General features: G+C 31.5%; 4 protein-coding genes across 6 annotated transcripts in view; 1 reads left to right on the top strand and 3 right to left on the bottom strand.

The window, feature by feature from the left end:
* Window positions 1–9,897, bottom strand: part of LOC119832332 (solute carrier family 23 member 2) — a 23,553-nt gene extending 13,656 nt beyond the window's left edge. Inside the window, exons 1-6 of the mRNA XM_038355997.1 lie at window positions 9,771–9,897; window positions 8,796–8,850; window positions 6,287–6,391; window positions 4,970–5,090; window positions 3,037–3,270; window positions 2,146–2,281 (exon numbers count right to left, since the gene is read on the bottom strand). Of these exons, the coding sequence (XP_038211925.1) occupies window positions 2,146–2,281; window positions 3,037–3,270; window positions 4,970–5,090; window positions 6,287–6,391; window positions 8,796–8,843 (644 nt within the window). The 5' untranslated portion in view covers window positions 8,844–8,850; window positions 9,771–9,897. The remainder of the gene's footprint in view (window positions 1–2,145; window positions 2,282–3,036; window positions 3,271–4,969; window positions 5,091–6,286; window positions 6,392–8,795; window positions 8,851–9,770) is intronic.
* A 614-nt stretch (window positions 9,898–10,511) lies between these two features.
* On the bottom strand, window positions 10,512–13,527 carry LOC119832635. 2 transcript variants are annotated; one of them, XM_038356326.1, is made up of 5 exons: window positions 13,496–13,527; window positions 13,194–13,335; window positions 12,940–13,031; window positions 12,025–12,629; window positions 10,512–11,782 (listed from the first exon to the last, which is right to left on the bottom strand). In XM_038356326.1, the coding sequence occupies exons 2-5, from the start codon at window positions 13,324–13,326 to the stop codon at window positions 11,707–11,709; spliced, it is 906 nt and encodes a 301-aa protein (XP_038212254.1). In that variant the 5' UTR covers window positions 13,327–13,335; window positions 13,496–13,527; the 3' UTR covers window positions 10,512–11,706. The 2 variants fall into 2 exon arrangements, with proteins under 2 accessions (XP_038212254.1, XP_038212253.1); XM_038356325.1 differs by lacking the exon at window positions 13,496–13,527 and having other exon boundaries at window positions 13,194–13,489.
* Window positions 13,528–15,516: 1,989 nt separating this feature from the next.
* LOC119832619 lies at window positions 15,517–20,830 on the bottom strand. Of its 2 annotated transcripts, none has more exons than XM_038356301.1 (4): window positions 20,594–20,830; window positions 20,076–20,218; window positions 18,725–18,819; window positions 15,517–16,738 (listed from the first exon to the last, which is right to left on the bottom strand). In XM_038356301.1, the coding sequence occupies exons 2-4, from the start codon at window positions 20,209–20,211 to the stop codon at window positions 15,533–15,535; spliced, it is 1,437 nt and encodes a 478-aa protein (XP_038212229.1). In that variant the 5' UTR covers window positions 20,212–20,218; window positions 20,594–20,830; the 3' UTR covers window positions 15,517–15,532. The 2 variants fall into 2 exon arrangements, with proteins under 2 accessions (XP_038212229.1, XP_038212230.1); XM_038356302.1 differs by lacking the exon at window positions 20,594–20,830 and adding an exon at window positions 20,379–20,579.
* A 975-nt stretch (window positions 20,831–21,805) lies between these two features.
* Window positions 21,806–23,684, top strand: part of LOC119832642 (autophagy protein 12-like) — a 3,644-nt gene continuing 1,765 nt past the window's right edge. Inside the window, exons 1-2 of the mRNA XM_038356334.1 lie at window positions 21,806–22,198; window positions 23,096–23,232. Of these exons, the coding sequence (XP_038212262.1) occupies window positions 22,087–22,198; window positions 23,096–23,232 (249 nt within the window). The 5' untranslated portion in view covers window positions 21,806–22,086. The remainder of the gene's footprint in view (window positions 22,199–23,095; window positions 23,233–23,684) is intronic.

Genomic DNA, 23,684 nt, shown 5'->3' with positions numbered 1-23,684 from the left:
TCAGATGCATCTCTGTTTATGGAAAACCGATATAAACCTGAGCAAACGACAAAGACGCACCATATTTTAATTGAAATATACTCTAATTTGTTACAAATGTAATTCTAATATACCCAAGAGACATTGAGAAACTTACAAACATTTTTACCACATAGACAAGTTCCAATCCCAGAAATCATCAAACTCTATAGCTCCTGTGGGAACGTACTGAATCACAGCAGTAGTGCCTGAACGGTTTCCAATCAGATTCAAAGGCTCGCCTCGTGAAAGGGCTTACCAGCCACTACTGTAAATATTTTAAAGCCACAAACGGATTGGTGTGCAGGAGGAAGTGGAACAAAATCCGAAATGTCAGAGGTCAGCGCCCGCTGCAGTATTGATTTTAATACTCGTGCAGCATTTGTATGGGCTATTTGGCTGATATGATAGATTGGGTCAGATTGCGAAATGTTATGGGGCCATCTCATCGTATCTGTATATCTATATAAAACTTTGACTAAGTTAGAAATTAATATAAAATACTAGCTGTCCCCGCGAACCTTACCGCCATAGAATATTGTTTCGACATATTTTCCTTATCGTTCTCATCTTTTAAACCTTCCCTAGACCTCCACGGACATATCGAGACCAAAATAAGATAAATCCGTTTAGCCGTTCTCGAGTTTTAGCCAGACTAACGAACAACAATTGATTTTTATATATAAGAAATAAGTAATTAAAAAAATTCAATTTATCCAGAAAACCCTCATTAAAACCTGGTCTTTTCTTATAAACACTTCGTCAATACGTGACGGAACATGTACGTAATTTTCACTATGAAAAAATATGCAGGTATAATAGGTTAAATACAGGCAAAAATATGGAACCGTTTAACTTCTTTACATGAGACGGAAAATGAACCATACAGAATGATGAACATAATGAATAGGCTATCAGTATCAGATCATATCGTGTAATCAAAGGATAGATTCGTTTCAATCCCGAGGATTATCAAATGAGCTCAACTTCCTATCAGAACCCTTTTGCACGTGCACCATACACGTGGTTTATAAGAGAACGTACACGTGTATAAAGGACGATCTCATGGTACAAACAAGATTTGAAATATTATCTTTATCTAATATCTGTCTCTTAGATCTAATGGTATAAGAGAGATTACTACATATTTTGCTGGTCAGCAAATCGGCTACGTCTTTAGCGAAATTTAATTGCAGTGTTTCTTTTGCAAAAATAAAACATTAACATTCAAACGGTGAATGCATTGCTTAAGTGTTAAAAATGAATATTTACGTTCATTTAAGCTACAGATATCTGACATATAAACGTCATATTTTGCCATCATGCTTTGAACGGCTAAACCGATTGTCATGAAATGTTATATCCGGTAGGTCTGAGAATAGAACGTAAAGAGATATCCTTAGTGATAAGGGTAAGGCTAACAACGTTTGACGGGTCGGCTAATAAATTATCTTGGTTAAAATCGACCTAATTTATTTGTCCTAGTTGGTTCCAAGACTGTCCTAAAAATATTGCTATCAAGTAGGTACTTTATTATAAAACTAAATGAGTAGTAAAACTATATTTCCAAAGATATTGAAATAACAAAGTTCGAATAGTCCTTACGCCACTGACACCTACACACTTCATGAATTTCGACCTCAACCTTTAGATATTGTCCTAGAATTATGAAAGCCCACATATAAAAGTAAGCTTATGAATAATCATTCAAAGTAAAATTAACATTTAATTAATTTATCTATCGTTTTAATATTTGTAATTATAATTGGTAGACTTAAGAAAGTAAACCTGGGCAGAGCCGGGCCGAGGTATATCAATAAAAAATAATTGGAAATTTTTAATCAGTAAATTTGGTTCCCACTGAAGGTATAAAGGCCTCCCGTGTGTGTTGATAGATGTCGCATGTCGTTGGAACTTCTTGGATCTATACCAGTATAATCACGTTTTATTGGTTGTGAATAGTGTGTATATCATTGAATAAATTTACTATTAGTTCATTTGAAGAGGTCTGTCTTTATCCTATCTTTACTACTAATCTACACTAATATTATAAAGCTGAAGAGTTTGTTTGTTTGTTTGAACGCACTAATCTCAGGAGTTTTTTTTTTTTAATATAATCGCACTCACCCCGCCGCGATCCCCCACTGCTGCGACGCCGCCGCCGCCGCGTGGTCGAACAGCGTGAGCCCCACCAGCGCCACCGTCGGCGCTATCGTCAGCGGCGTCACGTACTGCAGCAGCGAGCCGATCAAGCCGAAGTAACCTAGTCGCAAACCGTGTCAGAACTACACACACACACACACACACACACACACACACACACACACACACACACACACTCACACACACACAGTAGTCCGAAACCCTGTCAGAACTTTTTTTTATGTCATAGCGGGCAACTGAGCTGGTGGTTCGCCTGATGGTAAACGACCACCACCGCCCATGAACATTCGCAGAGGCTTAGACCTCTGAGAATGCGCTGCCCGCTTTTAAGGGATAAGGGATAAGGAAAGGATTGATGAATGGAAAGAAGGAATGGACTGGGAAGGGCTAGGAGAAGGAAATAGGCCTCCGGCGTCTAGACACATTAATGCATATACACACATACAGTACACACGCACATATACAGTACGCGCACATTCAAATACGTCTTGCGCCTCCACCGGCGCTATTGTTAGCGGCATTACGGAGAAGCAAACTTAAAAATCAGTCAAAAACACATACACACACGTGTAAACACACATGTGTATGCGCACACACGTAACCCTTTATCAGGTAACACGCTTTATATGTTCACACACACACTGTGACTGACTGTACAGAATGTACCTAACATGTTCACTGGGTGAGCATACTACCATGCATAACATTACTATTTATTTATTCGCATAATTGTATTCATATCATTTGATATCGGTTTATAACGTTTTCAGATCGTAACACAGAATATTAACGCAATTACTGAAAGCAAGAAGCCTTTAAAAAAAAATTCTAACGTAAAAATCAAATTAGAATTACCTCCGAAGACTTGGAACAGTGCTGACACGGCAATAGCGCCAGACAGTTCACACATCCTACTGGTCCAGACCTCTCTCCTCTCCTCCTGGCTCATAGCAGCTAGCGTGGTCTGTTCTGGGCATTTCCACGCAGGCAGACCTAGGATGGCCAACGTGGGCACTAGGAAGGATATCGTCCCACCCTGGACTATCGGCAGGCGGCACCCGAATGTCGCTTGAAGCCAAGTTATAAGACCTGAATTGTAAACAGGGTTTTAAATAAATCTTGGTGGGTATTTTCATACAACATAAACGTCAATAAAACATTCATATCACTTAACCACTTGTCGCACTAATATTATAATGACACTAATGACACTAAAATTACAAATATGAAAGTTTGTTTGTTTGGATGTTTGTCGGTCAATCATGCTGAAACAACCCACGTTGTTCAAAATCCGAATTAAATGAATAAAATTATTATAGGTTTTTATTGTTTTTCAGGTCAATACTCTTTATGTTTTCTTTTTTATCCTCTCACGTCCATCGGCATACTAAATACAAAGACGACAAAAACATTTTTTTTAAAGCACGGGATCACTTACGTCACTAGGTGTCCATCAGACAAATGTATTAAATAATAAATTCGGAAATGGAACCACCCAAATCGAAATTAACGTTTCGTATATTTTTATGATTTATTAATGAAGAACTCTAAAGAAATATTGATGTGTCATGAAATATCATGAAATATTCTTTATATTTGATAAACTGAATGAGGTCACAGAGAGTAAGTTTCCGAGTGGAATCTACCGCGATAATATTATTAGTCTATTAATTGAAGTATAAAGTTAAGCCAACAACAACTCGCATTAAGAAATTGCTTTTATATATTTTTTTATTTTGTTGTTAGGAACTAGTTACGTATTGCTTATATGGTATATGACGGTTACATTTGAAAGTTTGATACATTTTTAAATTTGGAACAATATAAAAAAAACTAAATTCTTTTTTTACGTACGTAGGCTGACGTTAACCATAGCCCCCCTAAAGGAATGTATGTGGTGCCACGTTATTTACTCAAACACTTATATTACTTACTTTATTTTAATATCCTATCCGAAATTCTCCATTTTTTAGTCATGAACCATCTAAATAGTAAATAACAGAAAATGAACACGTGCATCATAATATTATAAAATCTAAATTACATGCGTATTTAACAGAGCATATCAAAGATAACGTTTAAACATTATAAAGAAAATCCTCAATGGAAAATCTACTCGTATACGGTTTATCTCAAACGCTTCAGAAGGCTGTATTTATTCACAATGATAAGGTTCAGTATAATATCATTGAACATCTTTAAACTACTTTTGAAGTAAAAGTAGGTTTTTTTAAACCGATCCTTCATAAATACCACGGCCTCTAGGAAAAATTGTTAATTTTAGTAACCGACTGCAAAAAAAGAGAAGAGCGTCAATTCGATTGTATTTTCTTTGTCACTGTTACCTCAGATCTTACGACTAGGTGAACCGATTTCGATAATGTATATGACTCACGTGTGGTCCAATTAAATTAGGTCTAGTTCTGTCAATTTGAAGGTTTTTTATTTTATTTACTTTTAGACGATAGTGGCACTGGGTTTATTAATATTATTATAATATAAATTTTTTAAATGATTGATTTTTGGGTCCAATTTTGTTTTATTTCAATATGCGTTAGTATACCCTAGTGGGTAGCAAAAGCAATTTATCAAAATATACGAACTTCTTATTTTTATCGGTAGTACCACAGATAATATAATATAGTACTAATAAACTGTCATGAGTTGAGGTATAACGTTAATAAAACTTTGTGTTTCTACTAGAAATAAATTAATTAGAAAACAAACGTACGATATATTTATTTATATTTAGCTTGTTGTTAATTTACACACAATATTTTAATATTACCTGTAACAAAAATCATGGTGGATATAATATTAGATCTATCTGGATCGGTGTCCTCCATACAGAGAGCGGGACACAGGATAAAAGGAATTGCTACTATGGCCCCGATCATCGTAAGATAATGCTGAAAATGAATGTATTTTTAATTTAAAATTAGATTATTTAGATTCAATATTCTTGCAGCGGGGGCAATGTTGTTTAAGAAAACGATTTAGAATATTAATAAACGGTAAATTAATTCGATTTTTTTTTTACATTGGAACGCTTTACGAAAGACGTGGGTTTTTATAATGAGGATTGAATTTTTCTTCGCTATCGCACTAAAACAAGTAAAGGTACCTCCATAATCCTACTATCCAACTATAATATTATAAATGCGTAAGTTTGTAAGGATGTGTGTGCGTTTGTTGCTCTTTCACGCAAAAACTACTGAACCGATTGCAATTTAATTTGGTACATAGATACCTGGACAACTGGAATAACATATAGGCAACTTTTTATCCCGATATTCCTACGGGATACGGACTTACGCGGGTGAAACCGCGGGGCGCAGCTAGTATGGTATAACTTCTTATTATAATACATACATAGTAAAATCTCAATTGCTCAACGAAATTGAAGAAGAAATATATTTTATATCCAAGATTAATAATGGCCTTAAAGTGCCTCTTTTGGCCCATAATGTTTTCTTGGTATAACTTTAAATTTGTTCCAACTAGGGCACAGTTATAACCTATTTTACTTGAACAAATTGCATCAAATCAAATGTAGATAAGCTTCACCATTGGCAAACAAACAATGTACCTATGATGATATTTATACAAATAATTGACATGATTTTTTTGTTTACTTAAAAAATTGCACTTCGTGACTTTGTTATTTTAAAATTTACAATTCCTGGCAATGGATTGAAATGCACTTTCAGTAATTGCTGTTTATTTATCTCTAGTGAACTTTTGATTTTTGATGCTTTCCCCGAGCATATTGTAAGGAAACAAAAAATAACTGTAATTATTTTAACTAGCGTGGGTTTTTCTTATATCTATATTGTTATTATTTAATTTGTTTTAATAAATCAAAAATTGTACAATAGATATTGTTTATTGGTTTTGTTAACTGTATGTGTATTGTACATTAAAGTGTAAATAAATAAATAAATAAATAAATCATACAGTTTCTGTATAGATAAAATAACATAGGAAATCACGTACACTTAAATTGCTTCTGTGATATTATATAGTGTAACGATGTTATTAATTATTTAATTTGGATCATCAGAATACAAGGAAAATGATTTTGTGTAGATTTATAAGTACTTACTTGGAGAGCCATAAAGATGCAGAGATACCAAGGTGGTATATCGTCAATGCCATAAGTAACATTGCCTTTACGAACCTCCTTTTGTCCATTTATATTACTGGCCTCCTGTAATTAAAAAATATTCAAGTTATCACCTTTTACTGCCTCCTTGGTTGGACTTATTATATTGAAAAAAACTGCATCTTTGTAACATATAATGTAGTTTCTGAACACATAGCATAATAATGGAAATATTTTTCCTTTAATCTTTGTAATTACCTTAATTATTTACGGTAATGTGTATTTCTTGGTTGTTTAATAATAACCGCACTGAGATATATCTAATTCACCCTTCATACAAGATTTTATTACGTAAGGTTCATATTATTGTAATAAAAAAGCACGTTTACTATAAGTTTGGTCCTAGCGATGACGTCACTGCAACGCATAGGTACAGTGTGCATAACATAATTATTAAGAATGTTTATGAAACTCAAAATGTTTGTGAAAACCTCACAGTACACTATGTGAGTTTTATTAGAATATATTTTACTAGCTGACCCGGCAAATGTAGTTCTGCCTAACTCTTATATATCTCTAGGGGTAGTGTAAAAAATGTTGACCGAATTTCATAAAGATGCGTCCAGTCCTTTCGGAGGAGTATGGTAACTAACATTGTGACAGGAGATTTTTATATAAATAAAAATTATTAACCATATAACTGCCTACCTAAATACTTATGTTACATTCAAAAGAATACAAATGCCTTTACACAATAATTGCACACAATATTTATTACCTAACTAATAGAATACAAACATTTTAAACAGACACCATACACATTATTCACATTATTACATTTGATAAACTTCAATTTGTATTATTTAAACGTGCCATTGAATAAACAAATCTCAGTCATGTTAATACCGTGTGATCTATCGCATATATCTAGTTGACATTACAAAATACCATGTCACGGAATAAATACAATTACATCATGTGTTAATCAACCATATTTCACACTTCCATAACAAATACAACAATATGCCCCAAGCAAATCAGATAAATAAACAACCGAGTGTTTGATTCATGCGGAATATGCGAGATCTCTTTAAAACTTTGTTTAATATTAGTACTGTTATATTATGATATTCTATGGTTAATTTGAGATTCTACATATTTATAACGTATCCCTATGTTACACTTAGTAGCACATGTATGAATTGATGGGAGAATGTCCCTTATATTATCTGCTATATACAATTATATACGATAAATGACATTGTTTTTAAAAATATGCTTTATGCTAATGAAAAAAAATAGTAAATATACCTCAAGAAGCAAAAAACAATAAAGTTCTAGCTATTAACCGTAGCGACACTTGCGTGATACCCGGGTAAAGTCCAGGCAATGTGCTAATATCCAGACTATTATCTTTTGTACCAAATTTCACACAAATATGATAGCATTTTTCGCTTGAAAGAGTAACAAACATCCATACATTTATACATACTAACTATCGCGTTTATAATATTAGTAGGATTATGTCAAAACTCGACCGTTTAATTCCCCGTGCTCTAATACCAATATTATATGCTATCATAAAACAAATACGTTTAAAACAAGTTTTATTAAGTAGCTACCATAAGAATAGTAAATGGCTGATTTACATACATACACCCATGTTGTTAACAAGCAATTGATTTTTATAATTATAGCAATTTATGTAAAGGTAAATAAAATTAAATTTAATTGTACGAAGTTTAGCAATTTAAAGCTTCTATAGTGGAAATATTGCAAAATCTTTATTTAATTACATAAATTCCCAGTGCTGATAGGGAACCTCGCAAAGCTGTGGAAATTGTATTGTAACCTGAACCAGAACCGTTGGAACTAATAAACATTGCATGCCTCCTCCACACAAGTTTAATATTTGTATTTTGGGCGTCTGACAGATATAATGACATCGATCGCTACTAATATTATTAATGTGAAAGTTAATTTGCCTGTCTCTCTTTCATGTGTAAATCACTGAACCGATTTGGATTATATTCCACATATAAGGAGATAGGTATTTTGCGACCCGGAAATCCCACGAGAACGGGAACGTTTAATTCAACGGGATTGTTTAATTCATACAAATATACAATCAATGGTAGAGATTTTTACTTATTTAGAACAGAACTATCAGGATTCTAACGTAATAAAAATCATAACAAATAACAAACACTCGCTGCGCCTATATGCACTTGACTTAATTGTCCTTTTTTCTAAAGCCAACGACGCGTTGCCGTGACAACTCATTTTGTGTCTTTTATAGCGAGGATTTTGATCAAACATTTGCATTCTATCAACGTAATAGTTTAATCCATTCTGATCATAAACATGAATATAACTCTGAATGTCGACTTGTTACAGGAGTAAGGACAACAATAAATAGTTTCTAATATTTGTTTTCCATGCTTAGGCTACGGAGAATTTTGCTGCATATTCTTATTAAATAATTAAAATAATGTTCCTTAGTCCTTACCGTTTCGTTCATGTTCTCCAAACCGATTTGTATGTTTTCGTGGACCATCGTTTAACTGAAAGAGACATTCATTCATTGATTAATTAACTAACTTTATAGATCTCTCATAGCCTTTTCATAAAATTGTTCATGGCGTGAAATGTGAAGGTATATAATAAATAAATCAAATAAGTTCTACATAAGATTGCATAAATTTGTCGGAATTTAATATATGCTCAGTCATTAATTAGGCGGGTACAAACGACTTTAGTGTTACGACTTTCGCGGTTATAATTCTTTCCAAAAACGGACACTTTTTCTTTTTTTTTTAAATTGTCACCCGTTTAAACATGACGGATACTATCTAATAAAAGTTCAATTTCTTATGATAAATCCTCTCGTCGTTCCCATCGTTTCAAACGCGAGATACCATCTCATTAAAAGATATACCTACCCAAGTCTCTTTATTAAAGTTGACAATCAATACCTAACATGAAACCCTATAATTGTAACTTATACGTATCGCGTTATGAAAATAATAGTAAGCTTACAATAAAAGGTATGTATATCAATTAAATAACTTATTTATATTTTCAACCGTCTTCAGAAGAGAAGAAAGAAGGAAGTTATTAATTCTACTGTATTTTTTTATGTTTGTTACCTCACCCTTTTTCTGGGTGAACCCAATACTGTCCCTAGCATCCTAAAAGTACATCGAAGGACTGACAATTACATTTTATCTCAAAATATTTGGTCGGGTGCATTAAACTTTTCTTGTTGTGATAATTTTCAGATTTATAATAGAATCAATAGATTTATATTAATAATTTGAGTGATTCGAACACCATCATTACTTACCAGCATTTACTTGAGTTTATATACCATACTTTTGCTACTTGTGTTGGTGCAAATAAAGAATTTTAAATTTGTCTTTATAATCAATGCTAAAACAGCAATGTCATGGAACATCTTTAAAGGCCTGATTTTTAAACTTACCATCAAATTATTTGCTTGTATAATTTACAGTACCCGCTATCTATGAATATCTGGCGGAACTATGTGTCGTATAAAATTGTTTGACATTTAGAAGCGCGCGCGTCGGTTGCGAGCCAATAAAGGACTGCTTTAGTATATTACTTACTCTATGGGCCGCTTATAATGATTTATATTGAAGAGTATGATATCTTCAATTAATACCGTTCTTGTAAATATCATTGGTTGTAAAACTTAATAGCTTTGCGACATCGTGACTCAGTCGTGACTTGTGAGATAATTTATTTCTATTTACTAGAATGCAAGGATATTTTAATGTAGGGAATATTTTTTGTACTAACTTTTTCTATTTATTCTGTTATAATAATATAATGTATTTCGAAACATTCAAAAGAAATTTACCCATATTTGACTGAATTACAGCAGACATACTAGAATAATATATATACATTTCATTATTAAATTATATCTTTAAATCTATGCATAAGTAACAACCAACATATGATATAGTTACTTTGTAATAAAACAAAAACCAGACCATTAATACACATTTAATATGTTTTTTAAGCAAGACTATGGTTAGTAAAATTTTACTCTGTTTGTCTGTATGCGTTGATCAGGAAAAAACTACTGTGCAGATTTTCATAAAACTGAATATGGGAGGAGTGAGAGGGGAAGTGGGGAAGCCTTGAGAAGAAGGGAGAATTCAAGGAGCCATGGTGCTTGAAGAAAAGAAACAACTTCACTTTTAATACTTTACTGTAAAATAAAATTTCAACCTGTTCTAAACAGTATTCGTAATTATAAATCTAGTTGTAGTACATTAAACTTATAAAAAACAGTTCAGTATCTTAGAATTATGATATTTTTTTAGATTCACTAAATAAGATACAATGTAACATTTCAAATAAAAACTAAAAAACACAGAGTGAGACCTTTGTACATGCTAATTGCAAGTTTGTTTATACTAAAATATTATAAAGAGGAAAGACAATTTTTTGCTTGTCATGATTTACACAGGACCTTCTCGACCGATTTTACCTTCACCATTAGAGAGCCACATCTTTACGAGTAATATTGGCTATATTTTATTAGTGTAAATCCGCAAACGACACCGGGACAAGCATAGCCAAATAGAATTGAAAATCTGCCAGAAACTGTTATGAATCAATTCATTCTCACTCTGACTAAGAATCTTTAGATTTTTTACCAATCACATCTTTTTATTAAAGGGTAAATACTATTTTTCCTACAACAACCTAAAACAGAAGTTCTGTAAAATATTACTCTCTGAATTTCCTATACGATGAAAAAGTCTTAAAAATATTGAATTATTTTAAAACAGTTCAACGCTATGTACATTAAATGTATAATGTCATAAAACTTAACTTTACAGACTTATATTTCAATAATGAAATAAAACAAACTATTAATTGAGAACCTTATTTGTTTTTGGGAATGGAAGTTTCAAATATACTTGTACTGTAATAAAAGAATTAACTTGAATTTGTTTGATCTTATTATTTATACAAATATAACTCTATTGTCCGTTCAATGTAAAGTTTTATTAAGCATGTAAATAATGGGTAGTTGTACGATAAGTGACAAAGTATTCAAGTTAAGGACAAAAACTTGCATATTACTGTATCAGCGAGGTGACACAGAAATAAAAATAACCAATACTGAAATCTGAATAGCAAACATTTGCTCATGATGAGTGTACCACATCTTTGCTTAACATTTTTTATTAACATTTAGAAATTGAAAGTGAATGCTATAAAAATAATAAAATTGAAATATTTTTAGCAGAGCAGTTAATTTTAGTTCAGGTTTCAATATACCACTCTACCAAATATAAATAACTCAACTGGCACAATACCTTAACATCACAATATATTATCACATTGACAGTTACATGTAAATTTGTTTCATATCAAAACTATTCTGAATTTGATTCATTCACAATTTCTGGAGATTTGCAGCTAGGTGAAACAAGTTCCTCTTTTTCATGTTTTCTGCAAATAAAAAAAAAACATTAAAACACATGGTCATGGACTTTGATAGATGATATTTGTGTGAAAGTTGGCAAAGGAGCTGGTAGGTTGCTTGATGGTAAGCAACCAGCATCACCCATGAACATTAACAGAAGCATTACACCCTTAGAAATGGAGATCCAATTTAGAGGTTAAATGATAAGATGAGAAATGATGGGGAAAATTACAGAAAAGAGAAGTAACAGAAAAAGGATATGGTATACCGTTTTTCATCAATTTCCATCATTATCCTCTCAGCCCTTGTCCAAATATCTTCCTTTATTGCCTGCTTTGTTTTACTCCTTTCAATATATTTCTCGTAATATTCATTAGCTTGTGATGATGGTACATAAACTTCTGTGCTATTAATATTCTCTATTTTACTTTGATCTGGTGTTTGAATCCTCCTTTTAAACATAATAGAACTATCAGATGAAGGTGTTTTTTTTCTAAACATATTTGCTGGTGATGTTAATCTGTTCTCATTAGAACATAAGCCAGTAGTCTCTTTATCTTCTGTGCTTTCATTATTCTTTAATATAAAATCATTTGGCTTTAATAGTTTTATGCTTTTATTGTCTAATATTTCTACCTCTTTTTGTTCTGTACTGTTTTGCACACCATAAGCTTCAATGAGTGAATTAATAGCTGCATTTCTATTTCGCTTCTTTTTAGGTGTTGTTTTGTGGGTTTCTTGGACACATGCTTTCCCCGGTTTGTTATCTCCAGAAGGACCAGGTAGGGGCTCAGGCGATTTTATATTAAGCTTACTTATTTCAATTATATCATTGTTATTTTCTAGTTCAGGACTTGTATTAGCATTACGAACCTGAAATCAATGTAAGAATATTTAAAAATTAATTGCACCAACCATTGAGATACTATGAAGAAGTTCTCTCAATTCTACTAAAAGCAATAAGGTTTCCAAAATATGCCTGTGCAGCATTGTATAAATATTAATTCAAATTGTGCTTTTTTTCATTGAAACAATGTTCAAAGTCTGGACAGAGGATTGCTTCAGACATTTCTGACTGCAGTCCTGAGCCTTTTTTCTATGACACATGCATATCTATTTCTAACATGAACATAACTACAAATTCACCAGTCTACAAAAATATATAATGTTAAAATATATTTACCACATCTAGAAGTTCTTGTATCATTCCAATATCTGGTCCATTGCTTAAGTCCCCATTTGCCATTAAATCGTTATAATATTCTTCTTCAGTTTCTACAATAATTACCATCGGAATTAATTGATTTAGCTTGTTTATTTTTAGTCATATAAATTGTGCATATTCAAACTAATTGTAGATCTCATAACTATGTTTCAAAATATTTTGTTTATGTTTGAGTGACAGTGCTACATATATAATTTCTAAAGTATTCATACCTTCCTCCCAAACTTCTCTAGGTGGTTTCTCATCGTACGATAAAGGATTCTCAATATCAACAGGAACAACACTTCCTTGTGCATAGGCCAAATCTTGTAAAATAGTCATTTTGTTCGTCCAGCGAGCTGACATTTCTAAAGGCTAATTCATGAAACAAGACAAAATATCCATAAGATTATGTTCGTAAATGAAGGCAGATTAAACCAAAATAAAAAAATATATAATATATTTGGTAGATATAAATGAAAAATGTTAGAATTCGAATTTATTTTAAAAAGAAACGTCAACAAATAACGCTTACTCGAAAGTCACGCAAATGACAGATGACACAATAATAATAAGTATGTCAATTGTGAAGTGAGCAAATTAGTCTGGAAAGTTTTCTTTTCTTTCTGTTTTTAACTAACTATGTATATATACATAAAATATAAATTAATTGAAGATCAATGTAGACCGATTCAAAATATTCTATGAAACCCATATTTCGCTGCCATTTCTCTCGGAGAGACATAAAAAGCTCTTTAAAATATATTCAGTACTATCTTTGTATATTAAGTACCCTGTTAACGAATTCGAGATGTTGATGGGTCTTCCAGGATTTTATTAATTTAGTGTGTTTACAAACACTCGTACAGATGGTTTCTATGAAATCATTGGAAGAAGAACACCGTGCTTGATGCATCCCATTCGACGTAGCACCAAGGTCATTTTGAGAATAGTCTCGGAGGACTCCTTTTAGGAATTCGTGAAGCACTGGATAGCACCCTATCCAGATCATTCCTATGTTCCCATCGTGAACCCTTTCTTTACCACAAGCAGATTCTATGCCTCTGCAATTGTTCATGAGCGATCGCTTACCATTACGCGAACCATCAGCTCGGTTACCGCTCTAGCACAAAAAGTAAATAAGTGGTATCTACTTGAAAATATTGTATCGAGCATATAAAAATCATTCTTTCCGTTTATAAAATTAAAAAGCTATGGAATTTTTAAACAATAACTGAGGAACTAGCTATTGCTACCATGTTAATCAACAATTTAAAAAAAGAATTAAAACTCCGAAAAATAACTCAATCTCTTTATTCAAGTAAACTTTTAAAAACTTCATAAGTTTTCTATCTTTTAGATATCGTTAAACGATTTAAAACTTTTCACGAAGACAAACATTAACAGTCTACAGAAAGTCATTACTTCTCTATTTTAACAGAAAAAGTCAAGTAAACATTTTATATGTTGTGCATTTATTTTTTTTAATGTTAATGAACAATTTATATCCGAAACACGATCTTTTTATAACATATAGCACTTATTATTCCTGAAAACGATTTTTACAGAGAAGAGTCAGCAAGAAAATTAAACTTGCCGTTAAATTATAATATTTAGGTTATGTTGAAATACAGTCACAGTCTAAATTTTGTGTTAAACACAATATTAAGAATCTAAAACATTCACTTTTTAAATAATTCTCATTTAGCATTTTTGAATCGTCATAACAAAAGTTGAAGTTTTACCATTTACCACTAGTTCGGAAAATATAACCTGAATCTCTAAGTTATTACAACCACTTTCTGGTATTTTTCTATAATTTAAAATTTACCTTTATGAAGGAGCTAGCCTATTGTATAACTAAGATGACGATAATTTTATCTTTTTTGTTTACATTTGTTTAAAAAAAATCATATCTAATCTCAGATATCATTAAAACTCTTAACCGCTTTCGGGCACGGCCAATTTCTATTGAAATTATGTACGTATGCATACTCACTTAAATGTGGGAATCAAGCACGCTTCCTTAAGAATTGGGCCAGCTCACACAGGGAAGCTACAACACCCCCACAGAAGATTCGATCTACATAGTCGCACGCGCATGTTCTGTGTTTACTTTTCTGAGCGATGAATCAATATTTAAAATAGAAAATGGAATTGATTGAATATTTAAAATTGTATATTCAAAATAGCAAATTTGTCTTACATAATATTAATTTTTTTTATGTAAGACAAATTTGTTGCATAACTTCTCATTTCACAAATCTCTATGACACCACATAACACTATAGGCCTGGACTAGACACAAATTACAACATCATTACAAATAATTGCTATACTATACTTTTAAATATCGTATGGATATTTATTAACAATTCATTATACAGTATTGAGTCAATTAGTGGTAAAATATTTTATACTACTTACTTACAATATGATACAAAAAAAATATACAAAATAATTATTTCTTTCATGTTATAAATATAAATATCACCTCCATCGGAAATTCGTCTATTATAATTAACCTAAAATCTTGATGAAGGATCACTCAAAAGTTTTGAGTGATCCTTCATCAAGAATCAGGACTAGAAATCCTTCTTCTAACAATTTCATCTTTTGACTTTAAGTCCTCTTCCAGCTTTGTCCAAATATCTTGAGTGGACGCAGTTTTGTCTTTCACGCGTTTCATATACTTCTCCGACAGTTCAGTCGCATATGCGGAAGGCACATAATTTTTTATTGGTTCCACAACCAGCGGTTCGCTACCAACAGAGCTTGACGCACCAGTTTGAGTGTCTGGAGACTTTCTCGTTGCTTTTCTCTTAAATGTAATGGGTCCTAAGAACAATTGGGAAGATTTGACTTGCTCTTCGGGATCTTTTAACCATGTGTTAACTTTTTCAATCGGTTTTTTTACATTTGAACACAACCTTTCATTGTTCTCATATTCTTCACTTGATGCTGTTCTAATATTAGACATTTTGTTTCCAGTCTTATCAATATTATCACACTCACTTACTGGAGAATAATCTGGTCTTTTGAGCCATTGATTGACTTTATCAATAGAATTTTCCACATAATATGTTTGTGTTTCCTCAGCCTCACTACTTTTATTTAGGGAAAGCTGTTCAATACTTGTTTCCAATTGTTTCTTATCAGTCTTATTAAGTCTCTCATTATCACAGACCGAACATTCAAAGTATTGAGGTGATATTAAATGTGGTTTCACCTCTGAAACCTCGTCTTGTCTAGACGGTGGCGTATCCGAAAACAATTTCATTAATGTAGCAATTGCTAAATTTCTTTGCCTCTTAACTTTAACACAACTTGTTTGAGCAGTGTTGCTTATGCTAGTTCTAAGGTTTTCTTTCAATTTCTCCTTTTCATTTGGCTCAAGACTAGATATGTCTATTCTATTATCAACAGGAATCATTTCTATTTTCTTCAAATCACACAGGTGAGTATAGTTTTGATCATTGTCATTGCTTCGAGTTGAAACTCTTGTGGTATTAAAATTCTTGGTATTTTCCTTTAATTGATCTGTTGGATTTATTTTATCTTGTTTGATTTGTTTCATGTGTCCACTTACCGACGATTCAGCTGTTTTATCCATATTTGAATAAACATTAGGCAGTAATTGTGCACTAGATTTTGGTACGAAAGCCGGTACATATGGATTTAATTTACTTATGACTACAGCCTCTTGAGTAAACGTTTCTCTCGTTTTGTTGTTGTTAGACTCGTCGAGAGATGATTCATTTGTTGAATAGCCGTCAACCTGAAAACAAGAATAGTATATTGGAGAGAATAATATTTAAAAATTACTAATAAAAAAAAGTACTAATATTGTAAATTATATGTATTCGCATATTGTTTCTACGAAAAGAGTAACTAATCCTCGATGCTATTTTAGGTTTAAATAATTTCCATACAAATTTATACACAACTAATTTAATTTAAAGTTAATAATGTATTTGACATTATTAACTTAAATTTAATTGATGTAATGATAGCAAACAGTAGAGATATACGGGAATATACGAGGACGAACCACAAAATCACAAAATCGGTTATTCGAACTAACATATAAAAGCGATATGGTTGTTACATTTAATTCGCTGAATTCATTTAGCCATTAAATTCAATGAATGTACCGTGTGCAAAAATTTGCTTAATCATATATACCTTTAGTATGAGTAACATTTAGTTTACATCAGGTCTAGAGTTACGTTACCCATGCATTATTAAATTATGTATTTTATAAGTTAGCAGACTTGGGGTCCTGGCTTATTGTCACTGTTGGATATGCTTATAATAAATGAAAGTGCATAATATGCACTATATTGAATTTTTAAACTATATCGTAAATTTGGTGATCAATGGCTTTAAATGTTTAATATTTTAATATTTGGTAATACTAATATGATGTATACTACTTGTAAGACACTTGCTGAAATAATTATAATACCATGTAATGTGTATCTTAAAGTAATAAAGATTTTATTTATTTATTTAAAACACTTAAGTGCCCGGTAATCTCCACTGCTGTTGTTTTTTCTTATAATGACATTATTTAATTTTGAAATATTCAATGTTTCACAAATTTCTGTTTATCCTTATGACGAAACTTTGTTGTGCTTCACATTTCAATATATATGTGCTAACCTCACACAGAAAAAAGATATCCAACAATAAAAGCACTTTATTAGTGCATGTCACTCACTTAATATATTGTCTTCAAATTACAAGCAGCTGAGTGAAATAGGCTTATTCTTCGAAGTGTCATTATAAACATATCGCAAAAAAAGAACTGGAGTGGTACAGGAATATTTCAAGTGGACCATAAATTGTAACTTGAGTATTTGTTCATTTAACATAGACATGAGGCAATCGCTTTTAGAATGATAATGTTAAATGACAACAAATTTATTGTCTATTATTATTACAAAGGAAAAATTTATTGTCACATGACAAATTTTTCCCAATACATGAAATGCTAATAAAAAAAGGAAAAAGAAATTATATGAAGTCTCCGAAATGAAGGAATGTAGTAATGGCGAAGGAATGTAACTACATCTAATAATATCATAATATCTTCCTTCGTCATTACTACATTCCTTTTGTTAGAACTTGAACTTTTAATGCAATATATTTAAATATATAAATCCCAACTAAAAATAAGTATAACTTGCATATAGGCTGCCAATTCATATTCAATTAGTTTTATTTGAGTGACGTTTTTATAAAAACACTAGCAAACCCGGCGAATTCCGTTTCGCCACCAGATGGTTGTATGTGAAAAATGATTTTCCCGCTTTTCAGTTGAATTTTTTCCTGAATTTTCTATGCTATAAACCTCACGGTGCCCGAGACCTTTCCAACGAATGCAAAACCGTGGAAATCGGTTCGTGCGTTCGTGAGTTATAGCGTCAGGAAGGAAAACCCGACTTATTTTTATATAGTAGATTCCTATTTTTTTACACAAGTACAACTGTTCTTTTCTGATGCAAAGTTGAATATGCTTCACATATCATATATACATGAAAAACATTTGTCAATCTGATCTGGAAGAATGTGGCTATACACACTGTGATAAAATGTAATTTCTATAAAAGATAACATGAACAACAGAATAGAATTACAAAATAACGAAAACAATTTATGAAGAATGAGAATTTATTCCTAAATTATTGAAGTAATTAATTAATTAAATGGGACAAAATTTGTCAGTGCAGCTATTATGTATATGTACATAAATACTTACCAAGCGTATCAGTTCGGAGATCCCCTGCAGGTCTGGTTTATTCTCGTCCCTTATGATATATTGACCTTTTAAATTTTGCATGTCTTCAAACTCATCTGAAATTTGATAATCGAAATATTCCAAATCGTCAAGCAACTATGCAAATTAATTTTCCTTAATATACTTAAGTGTAATCCTCCTAAAGTTTTAATAGTAATGTAAAATTTATATTTTTTTTTTTGTTGTTTTCAGTTTTTTTGGTTGTTTATTTAATGAGTATTTAGTTACAAATTAAGGAGTATAAACAGCTATAATAATAATGTTTATGAGGTGCTACTCAACTAATAAATGTGGCTTTTTATCTCATTAAAGCAATAAAGAAAGCTTACAGTGGTGATTCAAAACTCTTTATACATAAATTAGTCATTTCATTATTAATTTAAGCTTTCATTATTGGTTTAAAAACAGTCATGTTTTAAAAGGTGTTATTAATTTTAATAAAAAAAAAAGATTCTTGTAATGACATAAAATGCCCTTGAAAGTGAATTATCCTATGATAAGCCATTAATAGTATTTACAGGTGAGCAGATGAAAATGTGAACTGAAATAAACCACTGTTCCCTAAATCAAATATAATAAAAAGGAATTCAGACTAAAAATGGTTGTAGATGATTATCCTCCAAATGTTCGAAAAGATAATCGATTGTTGAAACAGATGTATGGTGCATTTGCCTGATAACCCAAGAGGCCACGGAACTCCACAAAATAGATGATGATAATTGATTGCATAAGCAACTAGATGCACAATCATAATTTAAACTTGTGATCTGTTTTTCAAAGTCCTAATTGAAACAAATTTTAAAGGAAAATCCAACTTTAAGATGTTACATTTCTTTAAGGTGTATTTAATAAAAACACAAAAGAAATGGCCTAAGCTAGATCTCTAGTTAATATACACATAGCAAATTCATTTGAATGAATCAGTCTAATTTACAAGGCACCTTAACTCCACACCTGACTAAACTATAGGAGGGATGGAACTATAAAGGGATGTTTTTGGCCTTGATTGTGTATCTAGTTGTTTGAATGATCAAATTTAAAAATAAATGATTATATCAGAAATTTTCTCATTTCTACTTATTTCCTAACAAAACACAAAATAAGTATTAGGCTTACAGTTGGTTTAATAGAATTCAGCATTTTCACAGATTTAACAGAACCAAACAATGGCAAGCAAATGACTCATCCAATAACAAATAGTGACTCATCAACTAATAAAATGTCTTGTTTACTGAAATTTGAATATAGGTTAAATCTTATGATAATGACAAATAAAACCTATCAATCGTCATAGTCGAAAAATATTAAATACCTTTGTCTGTATTGTATCGCGGTTTTTGTTTTCCCACAACTACATATTTTGCGTTCAGGTCACTGACGAGCTGCCCAGATGCCCTTGCAATGTCTTGCGTTACATCTTCTATTGTATACCATTTACCAAAACTCATTTTGACACTGCAGAACAAATTATCGATATTACATTCATAATTCACTTGTATTGGGCAGGCTTTTATATGTTGCAAGATGATTAATTTAATCCAAAGACTATTGTATATATACTGCTAATCTAATCCGCTTTTTGCTAGTAGGTTTTTGTGAAAAAGTTAAAACTTACGGTTGTAGAATACGTTTAAATAAACGTGTCTTTAATTTCAGTGGAGCATAGAATCCCCTTCACCATAATATTTAACATTTACTCAAATCCACAAATATAATCGGCCACTTCAGGAATTTCAGTTAAAATTTAAAACATGTTGCAATTTTAAACCATGTGAAACTGAAGAAGAAAAATTACATTACGCGAAGAAGATAGAAAATCAACGAACGTACCTTTAATGAGACTGCCGTATTATTATGCTACTCTTTGGAGACTGCGATTCTTGTGGACGTTTTTAAGTCTCACATTCGCCCACAGATAAAGATCTAGTTACCACATGGAACATTCATCCATTCCTGTTTTTAATTTTTTGTATTGTCATAGGCACAGAAAAACAAAGAGACAAAGAGTAGTGCCTCATATAATAATAACTAAGAATTAATTACAATGTTACTGGCCGTATGTCATATGTCATTGCATTTTTCAGTTGGTCATAGACAATACATGCATTCTTCTATTCTACATTAAACATCTGTGGTAAGAACAGTGTTCGCTGTAACTAGTTGTTAATCTGTGGTTATAACAGGCGACTCCTGCGCGGCACATTTACATTACTACTTACTACATTACACTAAATTTGGTCGTCACTAAATTTAGAAAAGTGTAATAACATTCTGCGAGTTAGCATCCTTAATTTAGAAGACAGGATTTTTTTTGACGGACTGAATTCTTGAGAAGCCTAATTAGAAATGCATTTAGAAAGGGGTTATCGCATTATTTACTTAAAACGTGACTTTAAATACTCATGCTTGACATCGATTAGGTTGGTACTAGATACTTGCAAAGATGTTAGAGTGTAGGTTAATAACTAGACTGCACCAAAAATATTTGTTTTGATAAAATTAGAGCTATTCATTAGTACAAGTAGTAGTCAAGCATCACTATAATATCTATCAGGATTTACACGCTCCTCTTTCATGTAATTTGTACTATTTTTTTAGCCATGGATAGAACATTTGTTCTATCTAAATCTATGTTTCATTAGAATGAGACACACTACCACCGGGAACCACTACCCTCTCACTCAGGTTTCGGACCGGAATGACGCCGACTGTGTTACGACTGTGTAGTATCACAGTCTACTTAACGTCTTGGGGTACTAACTAGTAATTATTATTAAATGCTTTACGCCCTAATGGCATTCAACCCCTTTTACAATTTTTAAAAAGTACGGTATGACCTTTCCCAAGTTCAGCTCCATCTTCAACCGATTTTGATGAAATATGGTATTTCATCAAAATCGGTTCAGTGGTTTAGGTATGGAAGCGTAACAGACATATAGACAGCGTTACTGTCGCATTTATATTGGAAGGAATTACCTAGAACCGAAGTCTATTATTTGTTCATTGTTGTCTCTTGTCAGTGACTCAGTTGTCATATCACAGATGTCAGTTGTCAGCATAGATTTTACACTTATTTGTTGGTAGTTATCACTTTCTTTAACGACTTGCGAATATTGAAGAATTTGGAGTGTAAACTGTAAATATTTTTCATAAAAAAATCGATTCAGTTCTTTCTCCTTCGCTGAATTGGGAAAATTTTTTAAAATCTTAAATTGACTTGCATTTAGTTTCTATTCTTATTGGATTTATTTCAATCATATTGATAACACTATGTACTTGGATTGAATAGTGTTTTAATTAATTTAAAATTATTACTGGACACAATGAGTGATGAAAAGCCATCTGAAGAGCAAGCTCAAACCGAGTCCCAAGCAGAATCTTTGAAAGAAGACCAGAAGGATAACGGCGATAGTGTCAAATCCGATAAAGTTAAAGGTATATTAAAATGACTATGTAATTTTCCAGTTCAAACCCTGCTCTACCTTCGTAGGTTTTGACTATGAAGGAGCAGGGAAACTACATGGCAATTTCAAGTTATTTGATTAGATTTGAATGTGAATAACAAAACCAAATTATTAATTTGTTGATGACACATCCAAGTCACTTGCCTGTAAACGTAACACAACAAGCAACAATATATAAGAAAAAATATTGTTGATTAAAATTTATGCACATCAGCAAAATCTGGAAAGTAGCTTTCTGTCCGCATAGAAATGATATTCCCGTGGACATTGGATGTTTCACCATAGTAAAAAGTACCCTGAGACACTAGCCTGTTATCTATTTCCAAACATGAAATTCGCATCAAGATATGGCTCCCTTGTAATATGAAATATACAGAGAAACAAAAAAGCGCACAAAAATTTATAATTTCTGTTTTATTCATAAATAATATATATTTGATGATTCATAACTTTTCTAAATCAAACTTTTGAAAATATTAATTAAATTATTAAAAATATTACATCCGTTTAGCTGGGGTATATTCTAAAAACAAAATTGTTAAAATAGTTGTGGAAAATTATTATTAAATTAGGCCCAATGTTGTCAAATTATTAAGTTTAGAAGTAATAAAACATTATTTTATGATATGAACCACCCACATTTCAAATCAAATTATTCTTGTTATAAAGAGAGAAATACTATAGAAAAACTATTTTCGCAATAATAAGTTTTGATTTGTATAGTTCGTTTTCACAACAAAGTCATTTACCAAAAGATAACCAACTTTTGTTGGATTGGTAAAAGCATTCTCCAATAAACTTAACATGTTCAAATGCCTCATCAATTTAATAAATACAATTAATATTTTGCAATAATGACTTTTTCCAGTTGATATATTATTAAAAGCAACTGGTAATGCTCCAATCATGAAAAAGAAGAAATGGGCAGTGGATGCTGAAAAGCCTATTGGTTGGATTATGGAGTTTGTTAAAAAGTATCTGAAACTTGAGCCTGATGAAAAACTAGTGAGTGAATAACCCTTGTTGTATCATGTACAACTTCATGTTTGAAAAAATTTTGTTGTCTTGTTTGGTGACTTTTACTCAAAAACTACTCAAGCAGCTTAAATATTTATTCTGATGATAAACAGCTACATCTTATTTAAACCTAAACATTTTTACACAATTTTGCTCCCAAAGAAAATACCTTTTGATTATGCAAGTTATGTGTGTTCAACAGATTCCTATAAATTTAAGTGTCACTGGTGGCTTTATAAAAATTTGATTTAGAAATATTTTTTCTAACTAATGTAAAGATATTCATGGTATTTAATAACAGTTATATTATAAATTGTTAATTGCCTTCATACAAATGAAACTTAATGAATTACAAATGAAACTTAATTTTTAGTTTTATAGCATTGAAATGCTTTATAAATGAGAAATTTTTAAAGAATAGAAAAAATTTGATCACGAGG

Source organism: Zerene cesonia, chromosome 15 (genome assembly GCF_012273895.1).
Source record: "Zerene cesonia ecotype Mississippi chromosome 15, Zerene_cesonia_1.1, whole genome shotgun sequence".
Classification (NCBI taxonomy): Eukaryota; Metazoa; Arthropoda; class Insecta; order Lepidoptera; family Pieridae; genus Zerene; species Zerene cesonia.
The sequence above is the reverse complement of the archived record's forward strand: the minus strand, read 5'-3'. Positions and strand labels throughout refer to the sequence as shown.

Bases quoted from the DNA above. Each gene is read 5' to 3' on its own strand.
- LOC119832635 (XM_038356326.1), bottom strand. From the start codon at position 13,326: ATGTCAGCTCGCTGGACGAACAAAATGACTATTTTACAAGATTTGGCC. The intron at 13,032-13,193 runs GTATGAATACTT...TAATTATTGTAG, and splicing joins TAGAGAAGTTTGGGAGGAAG to AAACTGAAGAAGAATATTAT. The intron at 12,630-12,939 runs GTAAATATATTT...CATTGATTTCAG, and splicing joins TACAAGAACTTCTAGATGTG to GTTCGTAATGCTAATACAAG.
- LOC119832619 (XM_038356301.1), bottom strand. From the start codon at position 20,211: ATGAGTTTTGGTAAATGGTATACAATAGAAGATGTAACGCAAGACATT. The intron at 18,820-20,075 runs GTATTTAATATT...ATCAAATTTCAG, and splicing joins GCGATACAATACAGACAAAG to ATGAGTTTGAAGACATGCAA. The intron at 16,739-18,724 runs GTAAGTATTTAT...TCTTGTTTTCAG, and splicing joins TCTCCGAACTGATACGCTTG to GTTGACGGCTATTCAACAAA.